At 30.0% G+C, this 20,121-nt stretch overlaps 2 protein-coding genes across 3 annotated transcripts; both read right to left on the minus strand.

Annotated features, from left to right (window-relative positions):
• Window positions 1-528: 528 nt before the first annotated feature.
• Window positions 529-3,179, minus strand: LOC108345002 (uncharacterized). Of its 2 annotated transcripts, XM_017583551.2 has the most exons (7): window positions 3,022-3,179; window positions 2,791-2,931; window positions 2,482-2,556; window positions 2,133-2,359; window positions 1,782-1,829; window positions 963-1,139; window positions 529-855 (listed from the first exon to the last, which is right to left on the minus strand). In XM_017583551.2, the coding sequence occupies exons 1-7, from the start codon at window positions 3,137-3,139 to the stop codon at window positions 814-816; spliced, it is 828 nt and encodes a 275-aa protein (XP_017439040.1). In that variant the 5' UTR covers window positions 3,140-3,179; the 3' UTR covers window positions 529-813. The 2 variants fall into 2 exon arrangements, with proteins under 2 accessions (XP_017439040.1, XP_017439041.1); XM_017583552.2 differs by lacking the exon at window positions 529-855 and having other exon boundaries at window positions 944-1,139.
• Window positions 3,180-3,547: 368 nt separating this feature from the next.
• On the minus strand, window positions 3,548-6,368 carry LOC108344900 (sirohydrochlorin ferrochelatase, chloroplastic). The gene is made up of 7 exons (XM_017583433.2): window positions 6,234-6,368; window positions 5,801-5,876; window positions 5,464-5,681; window positions 5,299-5,360; window positions 4,726-4,836; window positions 4,528-4,620; window positions 3,548-4,145 (listed from the first exon to the last, which is right to left on the minus strand). Exons 2-7 carry the CDS (start codon window positions 5,839-5,841, stop codon window positions 4,044-4,046), a joined length of 627 nt encoding a protein of 208 aa, XP_017438922.1. The 5' UTR covers window positions 5,842-5,876; window positions 6,234-6,368; the 3' UTR covers window positions 3,548-4,043.
• Window positions 6,369-20,121: the final 13,753 nt, after the last annotated feature.

A 20,121-nucleotide genomic window follows, 5' to 3' on the forward strand; every position in this document is an offset into this window, starting at 1 on the left:
CAATCATTCTCTTGATGTTTTTTTTAAACCTTATATAAGAATGTTTCAACTTTTTTTTATATAATATGTTTTACATAAAGTACTTGAGAAGGGAGAACTAAAATTGAAACAAAATGGTATAAAGATTGGAATTAACGATCCTTAAATGCAGTTACTCTCACATAAAAAATGTATGAAATCTACATTGAAAAACCCTTTAAGCATTGTTAAAAATGTTAGAAGAAAAGTTATTTAGTACACCAAAAACTTTGATTTTTATCTATAAATAACACTTGTTATAAAGAATTCACTGGAAGAAATGTATAAGGGTAAAAAGAATCATGAAATGTTTTTAATAGAAAAAATATATATTTATCAATATATAATTCTTTTATAACTTTTTTTTATTCTGCCCAATATATATTGAAAGACAATAGTAAAATTTTAGAAAAACAACACTTTCTTTCTTTTGTAAAATGACAAAATTTCAAACTAAAACTTCAAATTACTTCAAATATTAAAGAGTGACAGGGGAAGCTAGGGGCTGAGTCCGACAAAACTTGACATGTCGATATCTTACAAAGATATGACTTTTGAAACTTACTAGCTGTCCAAGATTTGAGTACAATGCATTAAACCTTAGATTCTATCTTCATTCTCGTCATTTTGCACAAAAAAAAAAACGAACCAAGAACAAGGAATGGAAATTTGCATGTGAAAATCATTAAGCAACAATAAGGGATGAGCTTTTAGCATAGACATTTCGTGTTTAACAAGCTATTTAACTGAGTCTATTTCATCGTTCATCTATTCTTCCTCTCTCCCATTTCTTCTTCAATGGTTTAGTTGAAACTCCAGAAGGGGCAAAACAACTCCCTAAAACGGAAATGATTAACTTAACATCATCACAAAACGAATTGGAAATGGAGCAATATAGGATGCTAATTTTAAATTTGCAGTCTACCTGGTTAAGTTGTTCTCACCAAGATACTTTCAATTCTGTTTCTGACAAAAGAGAATGCTTCCCAAAATTGTAAATGTGGCAAAGTCCACCAGCTACCAAGAATTCCAACTAAAGTGAACTTTTGATCTCTTACTTCAACAGCAGCCAAGCAAAGAAGCTTATAGTCCTGCACTTCAACTTTGCTGGCATATAGTGACTGCGGATGCAAACCAAGAGTAAGATCTTAAGATTTGTTTGATTCTCTGCTTATTTTGTGTTTAAAAGATTCCTTTCTGAAACGATTCCACACTACTCAGTAGGCAATTTCAAATCCAAAATCTATTAGGTTTTGAAAATTGTTTACAAAATAAGTGTTTAAAAAAAAAGAAACAACTCAGAGATGGTCTCTCATTCCCTTGTATTTTTTCAAGTGCTTTGCTCAAGTGCTCAGGAGGCAAATTTTTGGAAAATAAATTTGATTCGAGCAATCAAACACTATCAAATGTGTTCAAGGGACAAATAAATCTTATAAATCAGGAAACTGTTTTTAAAGACAAAGCAAGACCAAAATGTCCTGTATTTTGACTTCAATAAACATATGTATTTATAAACACTGCAGATTCAGAGTAAAAATATATGATATTTGTAGTATCGTCAAACATGAATGCTAGTTTGCTGGAACAAACAAAATTTTAGGGACCTCAATTTGCTTTCTGAAGGCCTCAGATATGAAAGAAAAACGAACTGGTTTCTAAATAATATAATTTATGATTGAGTGCCACAGGAACAGTAACAGCAAAAGAAATTCCACTATTCCATCAGTTTATCATAAAATGATAAATATGAGATGGACATGCACCTTTAATTTAAGAAATCGAGCTTCTTGGCGCATACACTTTTGACACAGCTGCAATATACGAAATTATAATTAAAACATTGGTCAAGCAAAATATAATCATATAAACACTATCAATGTTTAAAAATATATATCGTTATTCAAAATAGAATAGACCTAGGGATAACACTTAAGGCCACAAAAATTCTTACAAAAATGGTTGTCACATAATGAAAACTTGAGTTACCCAATGAATTATGTTCAAGAAACCAAGTAGAAAATCTAAAGGTGGTTGGAAGTTGAAGGAAAAAAACTACAAGATAATTCAAGTGCATTCTTTAGTTACACCAAATTACTAATGCAGCAGTGTCTGACCTGTTCAACAAATACATAGACGGAGACAGGGTTGGGTTTTGTGCTGAGGAGGAATAAAGTAAGTTTAATGCAAAATATTGTAATTGAGTCATCCAAGTTTGTCAACACCGTGATAAAGAAAAAAATAGGAAGCCAAAATTTTCTAGCTAATCTCCACAAATATTGTCCATTTTCTTCCTCCTCTGCAAGGTCCTGTAATTCATGATCATCCACCAATGCATCCCCAGCTACATGTAGCAAATAAAAATAGTCTTTTGTTAATGAAAGTAAAAAACAGAAGTGAAGACAGTTTCTAAGAAAAGAAACAGAAAAGCAAAAGTACATAATACCAATCAGCTATGCAGCTCACCATCCATGGCGTGAGCTATAATTGGTGCAGATATGATCGAAACACCTAGAAGGGTTCCACTGCAAATGTAACTTCCTGGAATATGCAAGAACAACAGCATCATGAGACATAACAATTGATCAGAAGGGTGTGTCAACTTTCAAGTCTAAGATATTTCTTTCGGTATCATCACTTAAAATCAAATCAATAGCACTTGCCAGACACAAGAAACTTGTCAAATTAACCTAAAATTAAGGTAATAAAATGTTGGCAGTTAATTAAAATTGAAAAGTGATGAATAGAAGAGAGCAAGAGAATGCGTTGATTTACCAGAAACACGGAAATTACGTAGGTAATTAGCAGCAACATTAAGAGGGGAAAGAGCAACGAAGGCGCGTGGAGAGAGCGAGAGTGGGAGGTTCTTCGCTTTCAGTAGAGTTCTCAGCGAAGCGAATTTCAATTTACTGTAATCTGAATCAAAGATTAGAAAAGAGAAGAAAAATTATAACAAGAAAAGAGAGAACAATGGTTGAAATCGAAAGAGAAGAAGAAGAAAGATACTGATTGTAGTAGTCAGAGCGATGTGATTCATGCGAGATATTGAACAAGAAGAAGAAGAAATGGGAACGCAGAATCCGAACAGAGTGATCAACTTTGAAAGCTGTGTTTGGCTCTTCATTTTCTTTTTCTTTCTTTCTTTCTATCAGCAGTAGACCATATAGTCTATGCACGGAGAACACTATCAGACAAATTTAATACTATTTTTAATTGATATTATTTAATTTTATTAATCATCTAATAAAAAATATTCAATACAGATAAAATCTCAATTAGTTAATTAAAGATGATATTATTATTATAAAATAAAATGATTAGAATTTATTTATATTTAAATCCGTGTTTTTTTTTAATTATAATTGAATTCGAAATATTCCTACTTTAAAGTTAACACTAAAATTTCTCAACACTAAGGTTAACAAAAAATGTATATGCTTATTTCAGGTAAATTTAGTCTATTTTTTTTTTTAAGTATTACAATGATAAATAAGAGATATTAGAAGAGAAAAGATAAATGATTTTAAAAGAATTAAACTAAACATAATGCGTATTTTTGGAACTTATATAGAGAAACTTTTACATTACTGTTAAATACTGATACAACTTGGAGTGAGAAAAATAAAACATGAAATCAGAATAAATATATAACATAACATTGCAATTGATCTGCATAATTGATGATTTGCCATTGCAAATTATTTCATCTAACTATATTAAATTTAATCAACTTGACTACATTTGAGAAGAATGGCATGGTGGATAAGAACAATTTTGCTTTCAAACGAGAAGAATGTGCTTGAGCAACCACTGAACAATCGACTTAATGGATCATTGGCAGATTTGGAGACTAGATCTTCCCATTTGCTGCATTGGCTCTTGGAACTGCAATGTTTGACCTACTAGAATCCACATATAACCTCACTGAATTCACAACTTCAGAACAATTGCAACTCAATTTACAGATTCCTTGCTTCCCAGGTTCATCTAATTCAGAAACAGTATTCAAAAGAATCTAGTTTCACAAACTAATAGAGCCTGCATTTTCCAGTCCCTGCACAGACTGAACACTCATCTGCATCTCCAGCCACATGCTTTATGCAGTGCTTGATTCTATCATTCACAACATCCTGCAGCACAAGATCGTTAAAGTTCAAAATGACATACACAATACAAGCCTGAGAAAAAGAAGAGAATGCTCATAGAGGACAGAAGCATGGGAAAAGCTCTATTGGCGACAGAAAAACTACATCAACCATTGCTATGGCCACAACATGGTTAGGACACTTTGAGAGAGGATAGTTGAAATCTTAAGCAAATTTTAGCGTGTTTGGAATTTCATCCAATACATACGCTTAAAAAACCACATCAAATTAGATACTTTACACACAGAATTTACAGAGTCTAGGTTCCAACAGATCGTAAACTTTATAAAGGGTAAATAAAGATGCACCAAAATGTTTAACAATTCAATTAGGGAAATTTATTATACATACGATAGTTGTATCATACCACAAGCAGTTCATGTAATCCGAGGGGTGCAGTTACAATGTACGACACATCTGGGTGTTCCTTTGCTGCCTCAGCGCTCAAGGAAGGAATGTCCTGTGTAATAGTCGCGTTTAAATTTTTTGCCTATTTTCTATCCTCATGAAGTCAAAGGATCATTTTGACAATTTATAGAAAGGTATGAGTTTCATGTAGACCTACCTGACTCCAATGCCTTCCAGGAGAGAGAAAAAAGGGACTAACAATAATTCTATTTGCACCTTGTTGAACGCAAGATTGAAAAGCATCTCTTATTGATGGCTCTGCTAACTCCTGCAAACGTATAATACTTTTATAAAGCATAAAAAATTCGGTCCATAGTTACAATTTTCTGAAGAAATGACATGTCTAAATGCACAGAGAATTTTTGTGTTATTACTCTTGCAATTTCTAACAGTTAGATCTAGATTCCAGATCTGACATGAAGAAAAGTCAAGAAGCTCAACTCTATTACCTCATCAATGAAAATTATGTTTTATTGTGCATGCCATACAGCTCAAGGAAAACCCTAAAAATCCTAAAATAATGCTAGACTAATTGACATGCTAGAGAGTGCTTTCAAGACCAAAGAGGCCTTATTCTAAAATCCAAGCAAGAGATGACAATTAATAAATAGACTGTAAGCTACAGCAGATTCAAGTATCTATCTACAATCATTCATATTTCATGTTTTATCTTAATATACTCTTTCTATGCTTGAAATGATGAAAAACTCAACAGATTGTAGAAAATTACCATGTGAGCAGGCTCCACTATCTCATAACCAGTTTTATACTTAAATATCTCCACAAACTCATCTGACATTCAAAACAACACAACATTTAGACATCAAATTAAAGCATTCCTGGTACATAATCAATTTCAGAAAACATAGATACGTAATAGATGGGTTAGGCTTACTAAGCATCAAATTGGACTCTTTGCGACGCGAACCATGATCCACAATTATCACTGCATCTCCACGACCAACTGCACCAGAGTTTTCTCTGAAGCCACCATTTGGAGTGCTCAGACACAAAAATCCACTCAAATTTCGAGGCTTGGAAGAACAGCAGATAGAATTTGATGACTTGATGGGCAGACATCTAGGGTTTGTTCCAGTTTCATTTGAAGAAAAACTGTAGCAGCAAGAACAATGGCAATAAGAGAAAGGGGCAAAAGGAGAAATTTCGGATGTTGTATACAAAGAGAAAGAAAAGGGATACCCCAAAAAATTAAGAATTAAAGCAAAAAGTACCTACAGAAGAAGGCATAAGATTGAACTGAGAGAGACTTCATCAGAATAGTTAATCACAAGAAAGTCAACAACACTCCTGCAACAAAGAGAGACAATAATCAAAATTTATAGCTTCCACCATTCTTTACTTCAGAAAATGAACTAACACATTAATAAATGACAACTATGCCAAACAGACAAGTTTATATCAAAATCACTTCGTTTATAATCTTAAACATACTCTTCCATTAACAGGGAAAAAAACCTAGTTTCACAAAATGTTAAAATTAATTTATGCATAAGAGGGTTTTTGTTCAGATTAACTTCTCTAATAGATAATTTTTTTACTAAATAAGTTGATTTCAGTTTTACAATCATCATGCTACATACAATTGCGAATTTCATTCATTCAAATCGAATACCTAAACACAGAAAAGAGAGAAAGAGAACGAACCTGACAATGGCAAGGAATGGCTACCAACATTCCCGCGGTTGCGAAAGGGGCGATTCTACCTATGAAATGTTCCAATACAGAATAAACTATATTATATTATAATATTATCCACTCTGTTTAAAAAAATATTATTTTATTTGTAAATAGAAATGAAATAAAATAAATAAATAATAACATGTCTACTCTATCTTCTGTAGTAACATGACAAATTTGTATTCTTATCAGATTTTTTGCTGTGGTTGAAAATTAATATTTTGAAAAAAAATATATTGAAGATGGAAACAACTTTAACTTTAGTTTCTATTTTCTAACAAATTACTGATGGAATCTGAATCATATTTTAGTTAACAAAAATAATAAATATTACATAAAAGTAAAGACCAAATATACAACACGAAATAAGTTTTTTTTATAAAAGTTAATTATGCATAATCTAAATTCTTAATTACACAAAATGGGTATACTTTCAAATTGCATGGAGTTTTGAATAAATGTATATTGATAAAAAATATTCAAACTTTTAAATTTAGAGATATTTAAGTTGTGTTGTAATTTATAAATTGTTTATACACGTTGTTTATAATTTATACATGTTTAGTTGTGTTGGAGAAACTTGAACTATTAGTCATAATTATATCATCATTTGACTATGAGAATTATCAAAATTTAAGATTGAAGACTAAACCACTATTTGAATCAAAACCAGAGTAATTTAATAAATAATCATAATAGTTAAATAATTTTTTTAATTAAAATCTTATATTTATATTTAAAATAAAGTATTTTAGAAATGGAATTGTTGCTGGATAACTAAGTCCACCCCTCTATTTGATATAGTGTTTGTGAGACTAACCAAGCCCATGAATAAGGCCCAACATTATCATATACTTTGGGCCCTTACACTATTTTCTTTACTGAATGTTGATCATGAGCTGTCTTTTTACAGAAAAATAAATAAATAAATTTATAAATGTTTTATTAGAATAGAAGAAATATTGCATTTACTATTTTTTCTAAAAACTATTAAATCACCCTTAAAAATAAATATAAAGTAGTTAATAACAATAATTTGTAAGTAATGTGCAATGTTATTACAAAAATATTGTTTTTGAAGCCAGATTAAATGAGTGGGACTCTAATACCATTGATTTGCCAATCATTTCTAACATTTTTTATTTTTTTAATATATCAATTAAAGGATAATATTTTAGAACAGATAATTAATGTACTAGACAATTACAAAAGGTATATTATAAAAGAACAATTTTTTAACATTTGTAAAGAAAAGATGGAGAGTATCACTCTAGCTGATTCAGGACGAGTACTCCCTCCAATTATTTTTTCTCATTTAAGTTCTTTTTATTTTCAAATGGTCTGCCTTTTACATTTTTTATAATAATCATACGTTTATTTATAAATTCTTAAATAAAATTTCACACTAATAATAATGGTTGATAGCATTACCCATTTTATCATATAAAGGAGAACGTTCTCTTTTATAGTGTATCTAACATTGCATTTTAACCATATTCAACTACTAAAAAAATATCACATATTCAATATACGTAATATTTAACTCAAAAAACAAAATATATATATATATATATATATATATATATATATATATATATATATATATATATATATTATAATACCAATATATATATATATGCAAAGATATTGTACAACTATTATACTAAAACTAAAAACAAAACAATAACATCATATTCTATGCTTCAACACCATCACCACCATATTCTTGACTAACATACATCTTCATATGCTCAAATTATTTAGATAATAATTGCAAAAGATAAAATAAACACATAAACAAACAAATATAGAAAGATAAACTAATGCTATGTTTGCTTAGGAGGAAAACACTATAGAGGTATATTTGTGTAGACAGATTGAGTATTAAAGTGTGTTTGTTTGAGTGAAATTGAAAAGAATGAGAGGTGATGATTTGTGAGATTAGATGAATTTTCATTCCTCGCATATGTGCTTGGATTTGAGGGTATCGAAGTTCAAAATCCAATTTTGACCTCTAACAAAATAAAAATAACATGAAAACTTATGTATATGTGGACAATGTAATTGATTCCAAAACAAAGGGAATCTAACTTTGATGAAGGGTTCAGGGCAACTTTATTATGGTCGTAGAAGGGCCTTCAACTTGAGATTGAAGAGAAATGACGAATCTAGAACCTTGACGAGCCAGGAAGCATAGAAATGAGGGGAAGAAGACAACCCTTGTAACCGTTCAAGATACAACTGAATTATGCATGGAAAACGTAATCGAATATGGTTGTAGATGTAACCATCTCACAAAACTTTGGAATTGATTCTATTACTTTGAAATCGATTACATTTCAAGCTATGTCACTTAAATATTAAACTATGTCAATTTAGTGATTTGTTTTCGTGGCATTTTTTTTTTGTTAGAGATTCAACACTTTTTGCCATTTTTTTTAGCATCACTGAGATTAAATAATAGCTATGGACTAAGACAAATTTACAAAAGATACAAAAGTGTAATTATTTAATATAAATCAATTTTACAAAAATAAATTTAATTAAAGTCAATTAAAAGAATTGTTATTGATATTAACTAAAACTAAATTATATTAATCTCAAGTCTAATAAAATAGTATGATTAAGATGAGTAATCAATTCTTTTATTTTAAATGTAGTGATATTAATAATATTTCTTATTTTGGAAAAGTTTATTAAAAAACAATTTCGATCAACATAAACCAAAAACATTGTGAACTAAATTTTTATATTATTTAAATATAGTTTATTTTAAAATAACTTTTACAAATAATAATATTCAAATACTTAATTTAAACAATAGAACTATAATTAATTTAAAAGGTTTAATTGTACTATTCTTATAAAGTATTTAATAAAATAATTTAAATATAATGTAATTTTTTAATTATAAACTATTCAAATACCTAAAAAAAACAACACACAATTTTATTATTTATATAAACTATTTATATGAAGTTTAATTTTATTATTCATACAAACTATTCAAATCCTTTAAACAAAACAATTCATAATTCATTCTTAAACCTCCTTAAATTCATCTTTCTCTCTGTCTCTCAAATTCACTTTGAACACACCTTAAAACTCTTTTGGTATTCACAAGATTGAGAAACACAATCCACTCCCAACCGCTTATCATATGCAGATTTTGTTCTCAAGCCTACTATCAACTATCTCTGTATAAAGGTTTGTATGGAATATGTTAACTGTAAGGACCGTGATTTTTGGGAGTAGTGGGGGACACGGTGGTCACCCACCTTTTGTCATCATAGGGGAACAATTATTGGGGGAAGGGAGAAAAAGAGGGAAGGAAAAAAAAAAAGGGAAGGGGTCTTATTTTTGGTACGGGGGATGGAGAGTTCACGGAGAGGAACCCATTCTTCCTCACTCTAAAAACTTCATCTCCAAATTCTCTCGCTTCTCTCTAGAATTCCAGCACCTTGAATCATAGGAATTCAACTCTGATGCTACCATGGCCTCCGCGGAGTAGAGGGCTTCTTTTCAACCGAACGTTTTCGTCATTCCGATCGGGGTAGAGTTCTTGGCTGTAAGATGGTTGTGCTTGGAGAAAAAAACTAGGTAAGGGGAGCTAGACCTTCTTCTATAAATTGTGGATATAATATGTTTGAAATCGTACTATTGTTTGATGAATAATTTTGTGTTGAGAGTACCCTTCTTTGCTAGGAATTCGTATGAGTAATTGTATAACTTTACTCTTGTAAATCTGGGAATTTTGGAAATGAGAATTTGGGGTTTCTGGGTTTCTGGAAAACGCGATTCTGCATAATTCTGCAGAAACGCGCGAGCGTACAATTTTGGACCAAAATTAGACGTTCGTCCAAGTTGCTCGACCAAGGTCGACATGAATGGGTCGAGCGTTCGTCCTAAGTGATATAGTGAGCGTTAGTACATGTGTTATTTTGAGCGTTCGTCCTTAGTTGTATTAGTGAGCGTTCGTCCAAACAGTATTTTGAGCGTTCGTCCTAAGTTGTATAGTGAGCGTTCGTCCAAACAGTATTTTGAGCGTCCGTCCTAAGTGTTATAGTGAGCGTTCGTCCTACAAGTGATTCGAGCGTTCGTCCTTAATTGTCAGAGTGAGCGTTCGTCCTACAAGTGATATTGAGCGTTCGTCCAAACAGTGATATAGTGAGCGTTCGTCCAAACAGTATAGTGAGCGTTCGTCCAAACAGTACAGTGAGCGTTCGTCCAAACAGTATAGTGAGCGTTCGTCTAAACAGTGATATAGTGAGCGTTCGTCCGAACAGTATTTTGAGCGTTCGTCTATAAGTGTTATAGTGAGCGTTGTCCGTAAGTGAGATAGTGAGCGTTCGTCCATAAGTGAAGTAGTGAGCGTTCGTCCATAAGTGTTACATTGAGCGTTCGTCCATAAGTGTTATAGTGAACGTTCGTCTAAACAGTGATCGATTCAATATTTTATTCGGTCTTAGCGTTCGGCCTAATAGTGTATTCGGTGAAATGGCGTTCGGCCTGTTGATAAATAACGTTCGTCCTAAGTATCAATTTTAGCGTTCGGCCTGGTAGTGTAGGATTTGATTACGTTCGTCCAAACAGTGTACGTTCGTCCACGGGTTTTCAGTGAATAGTGCTCGTACAAATGTATTTTACAATTAGTGTTGGATTCTAAGTTGAATGAAATTATGCGTATAATTGTTTGGAATATAGTATGTAATGTGGTGTTTGATGGTTTAGCGTTCGGTATTAGTACTCGATTATAGCGTTCGACTGATTAGAGTTTGATCAAGTGAGACGCTCGGTAGTAGCGTTCGGCCGAATTGTGGGTACTCGGTTTAGCGTTCGACCTATTGAATCTCATAGTGTCCGTCCAATTAGGATAGTAGTGTTCGGTAGTTACGTTTGGTGAATGGTGATCGACCAAATAGTGGTCTACAAATGGTAATGGGTTCTAAGTTCACTTTGCGGTTGTTTGGGTTGAATTAATTGTGTACAATGTTTGATATATATATATATATATATATATATATATATATATATATATATATATATATATATATATATATATATATATATATATATATATATATATATATATATATATACTCTGATGTGATTTATGTGAATGCATGAGATATAATAAAATTACTGTGATGACTGTATTTTATGATGTTAATGTGAGTTGAGGAATATGAGTATGGTATGAATCTCATGGAGAGATTATGTAATATTATGTCATTAGTGAGTATGTTGATGTTGAGGGTGCCGTAGTTGGAGGTTATCCTGATACTCTAATAACCATCCAATCTCATGTAGAGAAGGATGAATTATGTGGTGAGAGGAGCAGGAGGTCCTGGTCTACGTTCCGGTTTGAACATAGTGAGGGGACTAACCTTGTGAATGGTATGAAGTATTTTGGAAGGGTATTTGTAAGAAAAAGTAGAAGTCATCACAAGTGCATAACCTCCCGTGACCGCTCATCAACGTATCATCCGGATGAGTGTCTAGTAGGAATTGTGGTATGATAGTATATGAGAATGTCTGACCTAAATATTATATGATGTTTTTATTGAAGTAATTATGCATGTTTTATAATTGTTGTGTTGCATGTTAGCTCACCCTTACTTGTTTGTTTGTGCCGGGAAAATTGTATTTTTTTGCGATGATCGTATAACGTATTTGTTATACGGGAGCAGAGGAAGAATTGTCGCATGATCTGGTGTATATGAAGGAAGATTTGGAAGAACAGATTATAGGGATTCAATGATATCTCTGCACTCAACTATGAGCTTAAAACTTATGTATATATTTAAGTTTGAGGTTACATGGTGTTAATGTAATTGTATTATTACAATATTTTTAAATTTTGAATTTTAAAGGGAGAATTTTTGGGATGTTACATTAACAAGCATACACAAATTCCTTATTGAATAGATTCCATAAAACATAAATAATATGTTGAAAATACTATGTAAAGACAAAGATGTTGGAAGGTAAAATATATTTAAAATCTTGTAATTTTTCTGGAAAACTTTTATATTTTTTATTTTTAGTCATAAGTGATAATTTAATATACTTAAAGTCCATGAGCTCATAGGAGAAATTTAAGAAGAAAAACCAGTAATAATTCACGTACTCACTAAAACTATACAAGTGATTAGTATAATCATTTGTTATTTGTTAGTTAATATAACACTTTAGGAGTTCTTAAAAAGAAGTCAACTTAGTTAAAAGATGAGATTAATCAACCTAACAATAATTTTTTCATTAGACTTTATTTAATTCACGATTTAGTTTCTAAAAAAAACTTGAAAATATTCAACTCTCTTTTTAAAATTGATTCATGTAAATATTTTTATAAGGTGATTGTTAAAAGTCCCACATCGAATAGAGATAAAGTCAATTTATAATATATAAATAAGGTGCAAACCTCACTTTACAAGTGAGTTTTATGAGATTGAGTTAGACTTAAAAGTCACTTTTAAATATGATATCAAAATCATAATTAAAGACTATCCTAACAAATTCTACGTGAGCATTGGTGTTTTCATTGTGTCGGACCGCTATCAAAATAAAATAAACAAAAAAGACTAGTGTTAAATTTGTCACGAGTAAAAAGAACAAGAAATCATATTCAAACAAAATACACAAATCAATCTAGCTTTTCTTGTTTTTTCTCATGTCTCCATTAAGTTTTGATGACTTACTCCTTTCATACGTGGGTCAACCAAAATAAACTTCAAAAATCAACATTTTTCCTTTCAATTTAAATAATATTATATAATAACGTTTTTAGTCTTTAAATTTTAATATTAAATTAAAATTTATTCATGTTCAAAGTTTTAATACTATTTGATACAAATTTTAAAAATAAATAAATATAACTTTTCTAACTTAATTGTACTAAATTTTTTATATATTAAATAATATTTTATTTTAATATTTTAATTATTTATATTATTTGATATATTTAAACTTAAAAATTTAATATATAAAAAAAATTAGCATCGTTAAAGTTAAAAAAATTATTTTCGTTTGTTTTTAAAGTATGAAAACTAAAATGTATAAAAAATTTAAGGTAAAAACAAATTTCTCAATTTGATAAAGTTTAAAGCTTTAAAATATTAACTTAATATAATATAGTAAAGAGTGAAAATAAAAGGTATTTTTATATTATTTTCTCAACATGTATAAGAGAAACATGAAGGAGGAAGTAATTCATTTGGAAATAAACAAATAAACAAACTTAATATTTTGAAATTATGAATCAAATTAAAAAAAAAAATTATTATGATTATAGAAGAATGAAACCTACCTATTATATAACATGGAAGTGAGGGAGAAAGCATAAGACAATGATGAGGTGAGTGTAGGTAGGTCCTGATCCTCTACTCCAGTGTCATTATATACTATCATTGCTCTCTGTTTCTCCCTCTGTCACGCCTTTTTCTATTATTAATTAATTAATCCTTTTTCAATCAAATTCAATATTCACCACTTTCATTTCCCCACACCACAGATACTTTTTCTGCCAAATTTACCATTTTCAGACACATTTCATCAATTTTTCAAAACTTTATGATTAATTGTACAAAATATCAAAATTATCATGCAAATTAAAAAATAAATAAATCACAAGTTAACCGTTTTTTAAACATTTGACAAGTTTAAATATGTTTTTCAATTTCAAATTATATAAAAAAATATTTTTTATTTTAAATTATACATTATTTGTTTCAAAAAGTTATGTAAATCATCATTCAACAATTTACAATGGAAATAGTTTTTTTGTAAATCATCACTCAAAAGCCATATCCGAATATTGTATTATCTTTCAAATTTAAATTTATTAAAATAACTGGATCAATCATCATGTATATATATATAAAGTAATATCTGTTTTGAAATTTAAAATTCTTATAATAATTTTATCTTTAGAAAACATTTCAGAAATTTAAAAAAAAAAATATATCTAATTTTTTTAATCTTAATTTTTAAGCTATACAAAATTATTAAACTTATCGGAACATGTTATAATTTATTTTAAAACTTTTGTTTTCTATATGAAAGATATTTCAGACACTATCTGTTAACAACTTACTTGATATAACTTTCAAAAAAAATTTCAAAAATAAAATAATTCATAAATTTAAAAATAAAATACAGATTTTTTTGACACATTTATCTCTAAATTAAATCGGTCTGACACTAAAATTTGGAATAAACTATACGAAAGGATTTAAAAATTGAGCATTGATGCTGAGTTGCGTAGGGCGTAGGTAGTAGGACCCGTATGCGAGAGGACAAAGGGCATTTGTGTAAATAAACATATCCAAATTTGTTGTTGTGGGACAGAGCAGCCGCCACAGCCCGCATTTCGCGGGCTACAAACATCGTTTCTGTCTGTCTTCACCGTTTTGGCGCCAACTCGCTTTGCTTCAAATTTTCACGGGCAGTTCGGGCAGGAAATGACTCAAACCGCGTCATCACAGCCGAAATAATAATAAAATAATAAAATATTGTATGGGACGAACTTCTAAGCTAAACAAATATTGTTGAGGATTCAAAATATTTTTTATCTTTAATTAAATATTTTTTTATTTAATACTTTTACTAACTAAATAATTTGATTATCATTCCCATTTTTTATTTTTAACGTACAAATTAACTTATTTTATTAATTGAAAGAAGACAAGAAAAAAACAAAAACAAAAATTATTTAATAAAATATTTTTTGTAGTAAAAATATAATGAGAAATACCTAAATTTATAGAATATTCATAACTTAATTAAAATAAAGATTTTAGTTATATACAGTATCATGATAACACATACAACACTAATAATATTTTACATTCATTTGACACACGGTATAAAAGTAAAATACATGATACTATTTCACATTCATTTGACAGTATAAGAGTAAAATAGTTATAAAAATATAAAATTTTGTATTTTTTTTAAAAAAGTAAAATAAAAATAATGTCAAAAAATAAATGTAAACAAATTATGTGTATCAAATAATATATTTATATTTTACATCTAACACATACATTTATTATTTATTTTTACGAAATTTTAGGTTTTACTTATGCATATTGTTATTAATAATTTATATATATTTCTTTTATTTGTTAAATTATTAGTTAATGGAAGAGATTTGAGTTATGAAATATTTAAATATGAATGTAGATATTGTTATGTTTGAGAAGGAAAAAAGAGTAAGACGTGATGGTATGGTATTACGTTGGTGTTGGGTTCCAAATTTAGAATATTTGATATGCTTAGGATTCCTTAGAGACCCATGTGTATCTGTCTCTTGTACTCTCTTTCTTTCATACATTGGATTCCTTCTCATCTTCTTCATCTTTTTTCCACCATTTTTTCTCCTCCAATTAATACTTACCACTTAATTAACACTTCTCACTTTTTCTTCTATTTTCTTTTATCATTATTTCTCCAATTAAATGCACCAAGTATCATATTCTCTCTACCATATCTTCCACCTACTACTACCCATCAACTTTTATTTTCCTTCAAAATTCAAACTACTCTTATTTTCCACCTTTAAAATCAAAACAAAATTTTTAAATTTAAATACCAAATTTTAAACACTAAAATAACTTTTTTCTAGAAAACCAAAATCAGAACTATGAAAAGTTGTAAGAGTTAAGAATATAGTTAAACTTTGTAAATATGTTTTTTTCTTGTCCATTACCTTCTTGTAATATAGTTTTATATGTTTAAGAGTAAAAGTTAAGTGTAGTTTAATTTTTCTTTTCAATTTTTTAGACATCTTTTAAAAAGAAAAACATGAAAAAACTTCGAAACTCTAAAACAGTATTTCAAATACAATAATCAATTCCAATAATATTATCTCAATAAATTTAAAGGACTAACTGTTAACATTTTCACTATGAGATTTTTAATACCTAATTATGTGTGTGGTAAGATTGAATGAAGAATCAATCAGAGTAAAATCTTTAGTACATTATAGACTTTATAGTTACGTGAATTACGTAGAAAAGTAATCAAATAAATGCATATACTTAATATTAAAATAATATTTTTATATATATACTTTTTTACATTTATTTTTTACTTTTTCTTTTAAATACAAAAAAATTATTATATTTTATTTTTATAATACATGTCAAATGAATGCAAATATGTTTTACTGTAAGTATGTTTTATTGTATGTTATTATGATGGAAAAAAATATTTTGATATATTTTTTTTATAATATTTTGATATAATAAAAATATTATTTTCTTACTAATTTATTATTTATTTGTTTTGATATATTGTTATAGTGATTAATTAATGTAGATGTAATGTAATATTATGATACAAAGTAGTGTTTGGAGTGGAAGTGGTGTTGTAGTAGTGATAGGGAGAAAGGTAGAGTAGTAGAGTATGGACCAAGCTATGGAAGAAGAATCCATGGTGACAAGTCACAGTCACTGCAAAATGGTTGCAGAGTTAGGGTTTCTGCACTGTCATACCACACTATATGTCAAAACCCTATCTGCAAACTCTGTACTTCTACATTCATATTTCCTCTTCACTCCAACATCACTTTTTCAACCATCTTTTTTCATTTTCTCTACAATTTTCTTTTCAATAAGCTATTGTAAATAAAAGAATAATATCATTTAATGTCAATAGTTCAGTATAATTCAATGTCCTTCAATACATGTTTCTTTAATTAGTAAATTTTATTTGTTATTATTTTTACCTACTTTAGGTTTATATAAAATAGAGAAAAATAAATAGATACATTATGAAAAAAAAAATCATACCAAACATGTTTATTTAAATACAAATATTTTATCCAACCTAAAATTTTGATCTACAAGATAATCACATAATATATTACTTTACATGATCTACATCATTAATAAAAGTAAAATATTATTTATTAAATATGGAACATACATACGGTCACCAATTACAAATTATTTATTGCTTTAATTGAATATATCACGATAATATATACAATATATAACCATCTAAATCAATACAATATAACATCACATCATCATTATATTTAATAATTGAACTAACTTAGATTATTATATTTAATAATTGAACTAACTTAGATTATCAATATATGACAATTGAGTTAGACTATCTTGTTTGAACTAATTATAAAAGACAATAAAAATATGTATCACTAGAATCTCCTCATTAAAATTTATGTAGTGTTGTTTTAATAAGGATTTATATTACTCGAACATCTTACCAACATTTAAGGAATAATTTTAAATAAAACACAAAGTTAAATCAATCTTATCATTCTAATGTGAGATCTCAGAAATTTAAACCATGATTATACTGTCAAATCTGTCATTATTGCACTGCTGAGTCACTTGGCTACTTCCATAAAAGCACCACGCCCCACGTCCAGTGCATTAAAAACGCACTTTGCACTGCATGCACGAGCGCCATGTGTCACGTAGAAGCTTCGGAAGTCAGAAGTGGGAGTGCAGGTGTCAGCAGAGGAGACGCTCGTTCATTGGGCGTGAAAATTAACAAAACTGAGTTTCGAAAAACGCTCTCTCACCTGCACGCACTCTTCTTCTTCCTCTGAACCAAAACCCTTCATTTTCTCTAACTTCTCTCTAGAACCAGTTCACCTTCTCTCTTCTGTAACTCACCATTTCCTTCTCCGATCACGTTTCAGAACCGTAGAAACGTTCCTGGAGACGTGAACGTCATTTTGATCCGAACAGAATCTGGAACGGAACTGGTAAGTCCTCGTTGCTAAGCGTTCGTCCTTTTTGGTTTCATGCGAACCCTAGTTCTGGTTGCATGCATGGGTTCTAGGTCTGAGTTATTCTGATTTCTGGTGTTTTAGATTTAGTGGAAACTGTTGAGCGAAACCTGAGAGTAGGAAGTTGTTAGAGGAAGCGCTAAATCTCGCTTGTTGGGAGTACACTGCTATCCAGGTAAGGGAAGCTTAATAATTTGGTTTATACATATATGATTGTGTGCGAGCATGATAGAAATAGAATGTATGAGATGTATGATGTGTTTGAGTATGCCTGAACGATCGCTGTTATGCCTGAGTGAATATGGTATGTGTTGATTGATACGTATGAATTGGATAATGATGATTATTGTATAGTATGAGTTGTTAATATGAACTCTATAAAGTATGTGAATTAAATGATGAATCGGAAATTATAAGATCATGAATCGTATGAGAAATGTTGAGTTAGAATAGATGAAAAATTTGAATCTGATAAGCTTTTCTATGATAAATATACGTTCGTCATCGTACGGTCTTATACCGTTCGGTTTCTATTCAATCGCTTAAAAAGGAATTCTTTTATTTGAAAAGAGTTCTGAAATTGGACGAGCGTCCCATGAAATACTATGTGGAGCGTTCGGCTCAACCTAGTGGTAATCTTGTAAATTAAATTAAGTCATTATCCCTTATATTTATAAAACGGTAGCGCTCGGTCTTACACTGAGCGTTCGTTCTAAATGGAGTTCGGTCTTATACCAAGCGTTCGTCTTAAGTAGCGTTCGGTCTTACACTGAGCGTTCGTTCTAAATAGCGCTCGATCTTATATCTAGCGTTCGTCCTAAGAAGTGTACGGTCTTATACCGAACGCTCGTCCATATCTTTGATTTCAGAACGTACGTAAATAACGTTCGTCTCAAATTATCAGTAAATGAATATTCGCTTTCGGTCATTGACTGACAGTCGACCCAGTTAAACAAATTCTCCTCAGGATAACTAAGTAATCATCTTTCTGTATCATTTTTCCTTTGAAATTGGTCTAAAGTCTTTGAACTTAAATTATTCTGAAACAGTTATGTTATATTGCTAAGAGTCGGTTCATTCAACTGATTCTAGTAGTGGTCACGTTCGTCATGTAAAATGTGTCAGCTTTATTCTTTTGAAAAGAATACCTTTCGGTCTCACTCTTGACGTTCGTCCTCGTTGTGTAGAGGATTGAACGCTCGTCTTTTTATGGAAGTGGAACATAGAATGAAAATGTAAATAAAAGGAAGTATTAAGATGTGCGAACACTATGAGAATGAAAATTTATGATTTTGGTATTTGAACGAGCGTTCCATGGAGGAACGACTCATATATATATTGGATATTAAATTTGGTAAAGTATGACTGTGGATAAGTTAAGACTCGCTGTCCATCCTGATGTTCCGTGAATACTATCTTCATGTAGAGGAAGTATGTCATGTGTGGGAACGGCAGGAGGTCCTTAGTCCATAAGTTAACATGGGCGACGTAAGAACGGACTGACCTCGAGTGGCAGCTGTTTGGTGTATCCCAGTTACTACATCACTCGGGTGCAAGGACGCTTGTAACTACACAGATTCATACGGTCCGAAAGGTCGGTCTATATATATATATATATATATATATATATATATATATATATATATATATATATATATATATATATATATATATATATATATATATATATATATGTTGGATGATGATTTATGTTGAGTTATGTGTTTGAATGATTTGAATTGTTAGTATATGTGTTGACGTATGAATTAAATTACTTAAGCTTACCCTTTCGTTTTTCCTTGTGTTGTCGTCTTGTCTATGTACGTTCGTCCTGTCGTTGCAATGATCATCCGTGTGGGTGTGAGCAGATGGAGGTGCGTCACTTGAAGAAGTGCTAGAAGAAGAAAATTTGGAAGACGCGAATCTGGTGGATCTGGAAGTTAAAGCCGAGCCTTAGAGCGCTCGCGGGTTTCTATAGTTAGTTTTATAAATTTTATTTTGAACGTTCGGTCATAGTTTTGTAAGACCGTTCGTCTTTGAACTCTTGTCTGTATCGCGTTCGTTTATTTCTGTATGTTTAAGCCG

Source organism: Vigna angularis, chromosome 8 (genome assembly GCF_016808095.1).
Source record: "Vigna angularis cultivar LongXiaoDou No.4 chromosome 8, ASM1680809v1, whole genome shotgun sequence".
Lineage (NCBI taxonomy): Eukaryota > Viridiplantae > Streptophyta > Magnoliopsida > Fabales > Fabaceae > Vigna > Vigna angularis.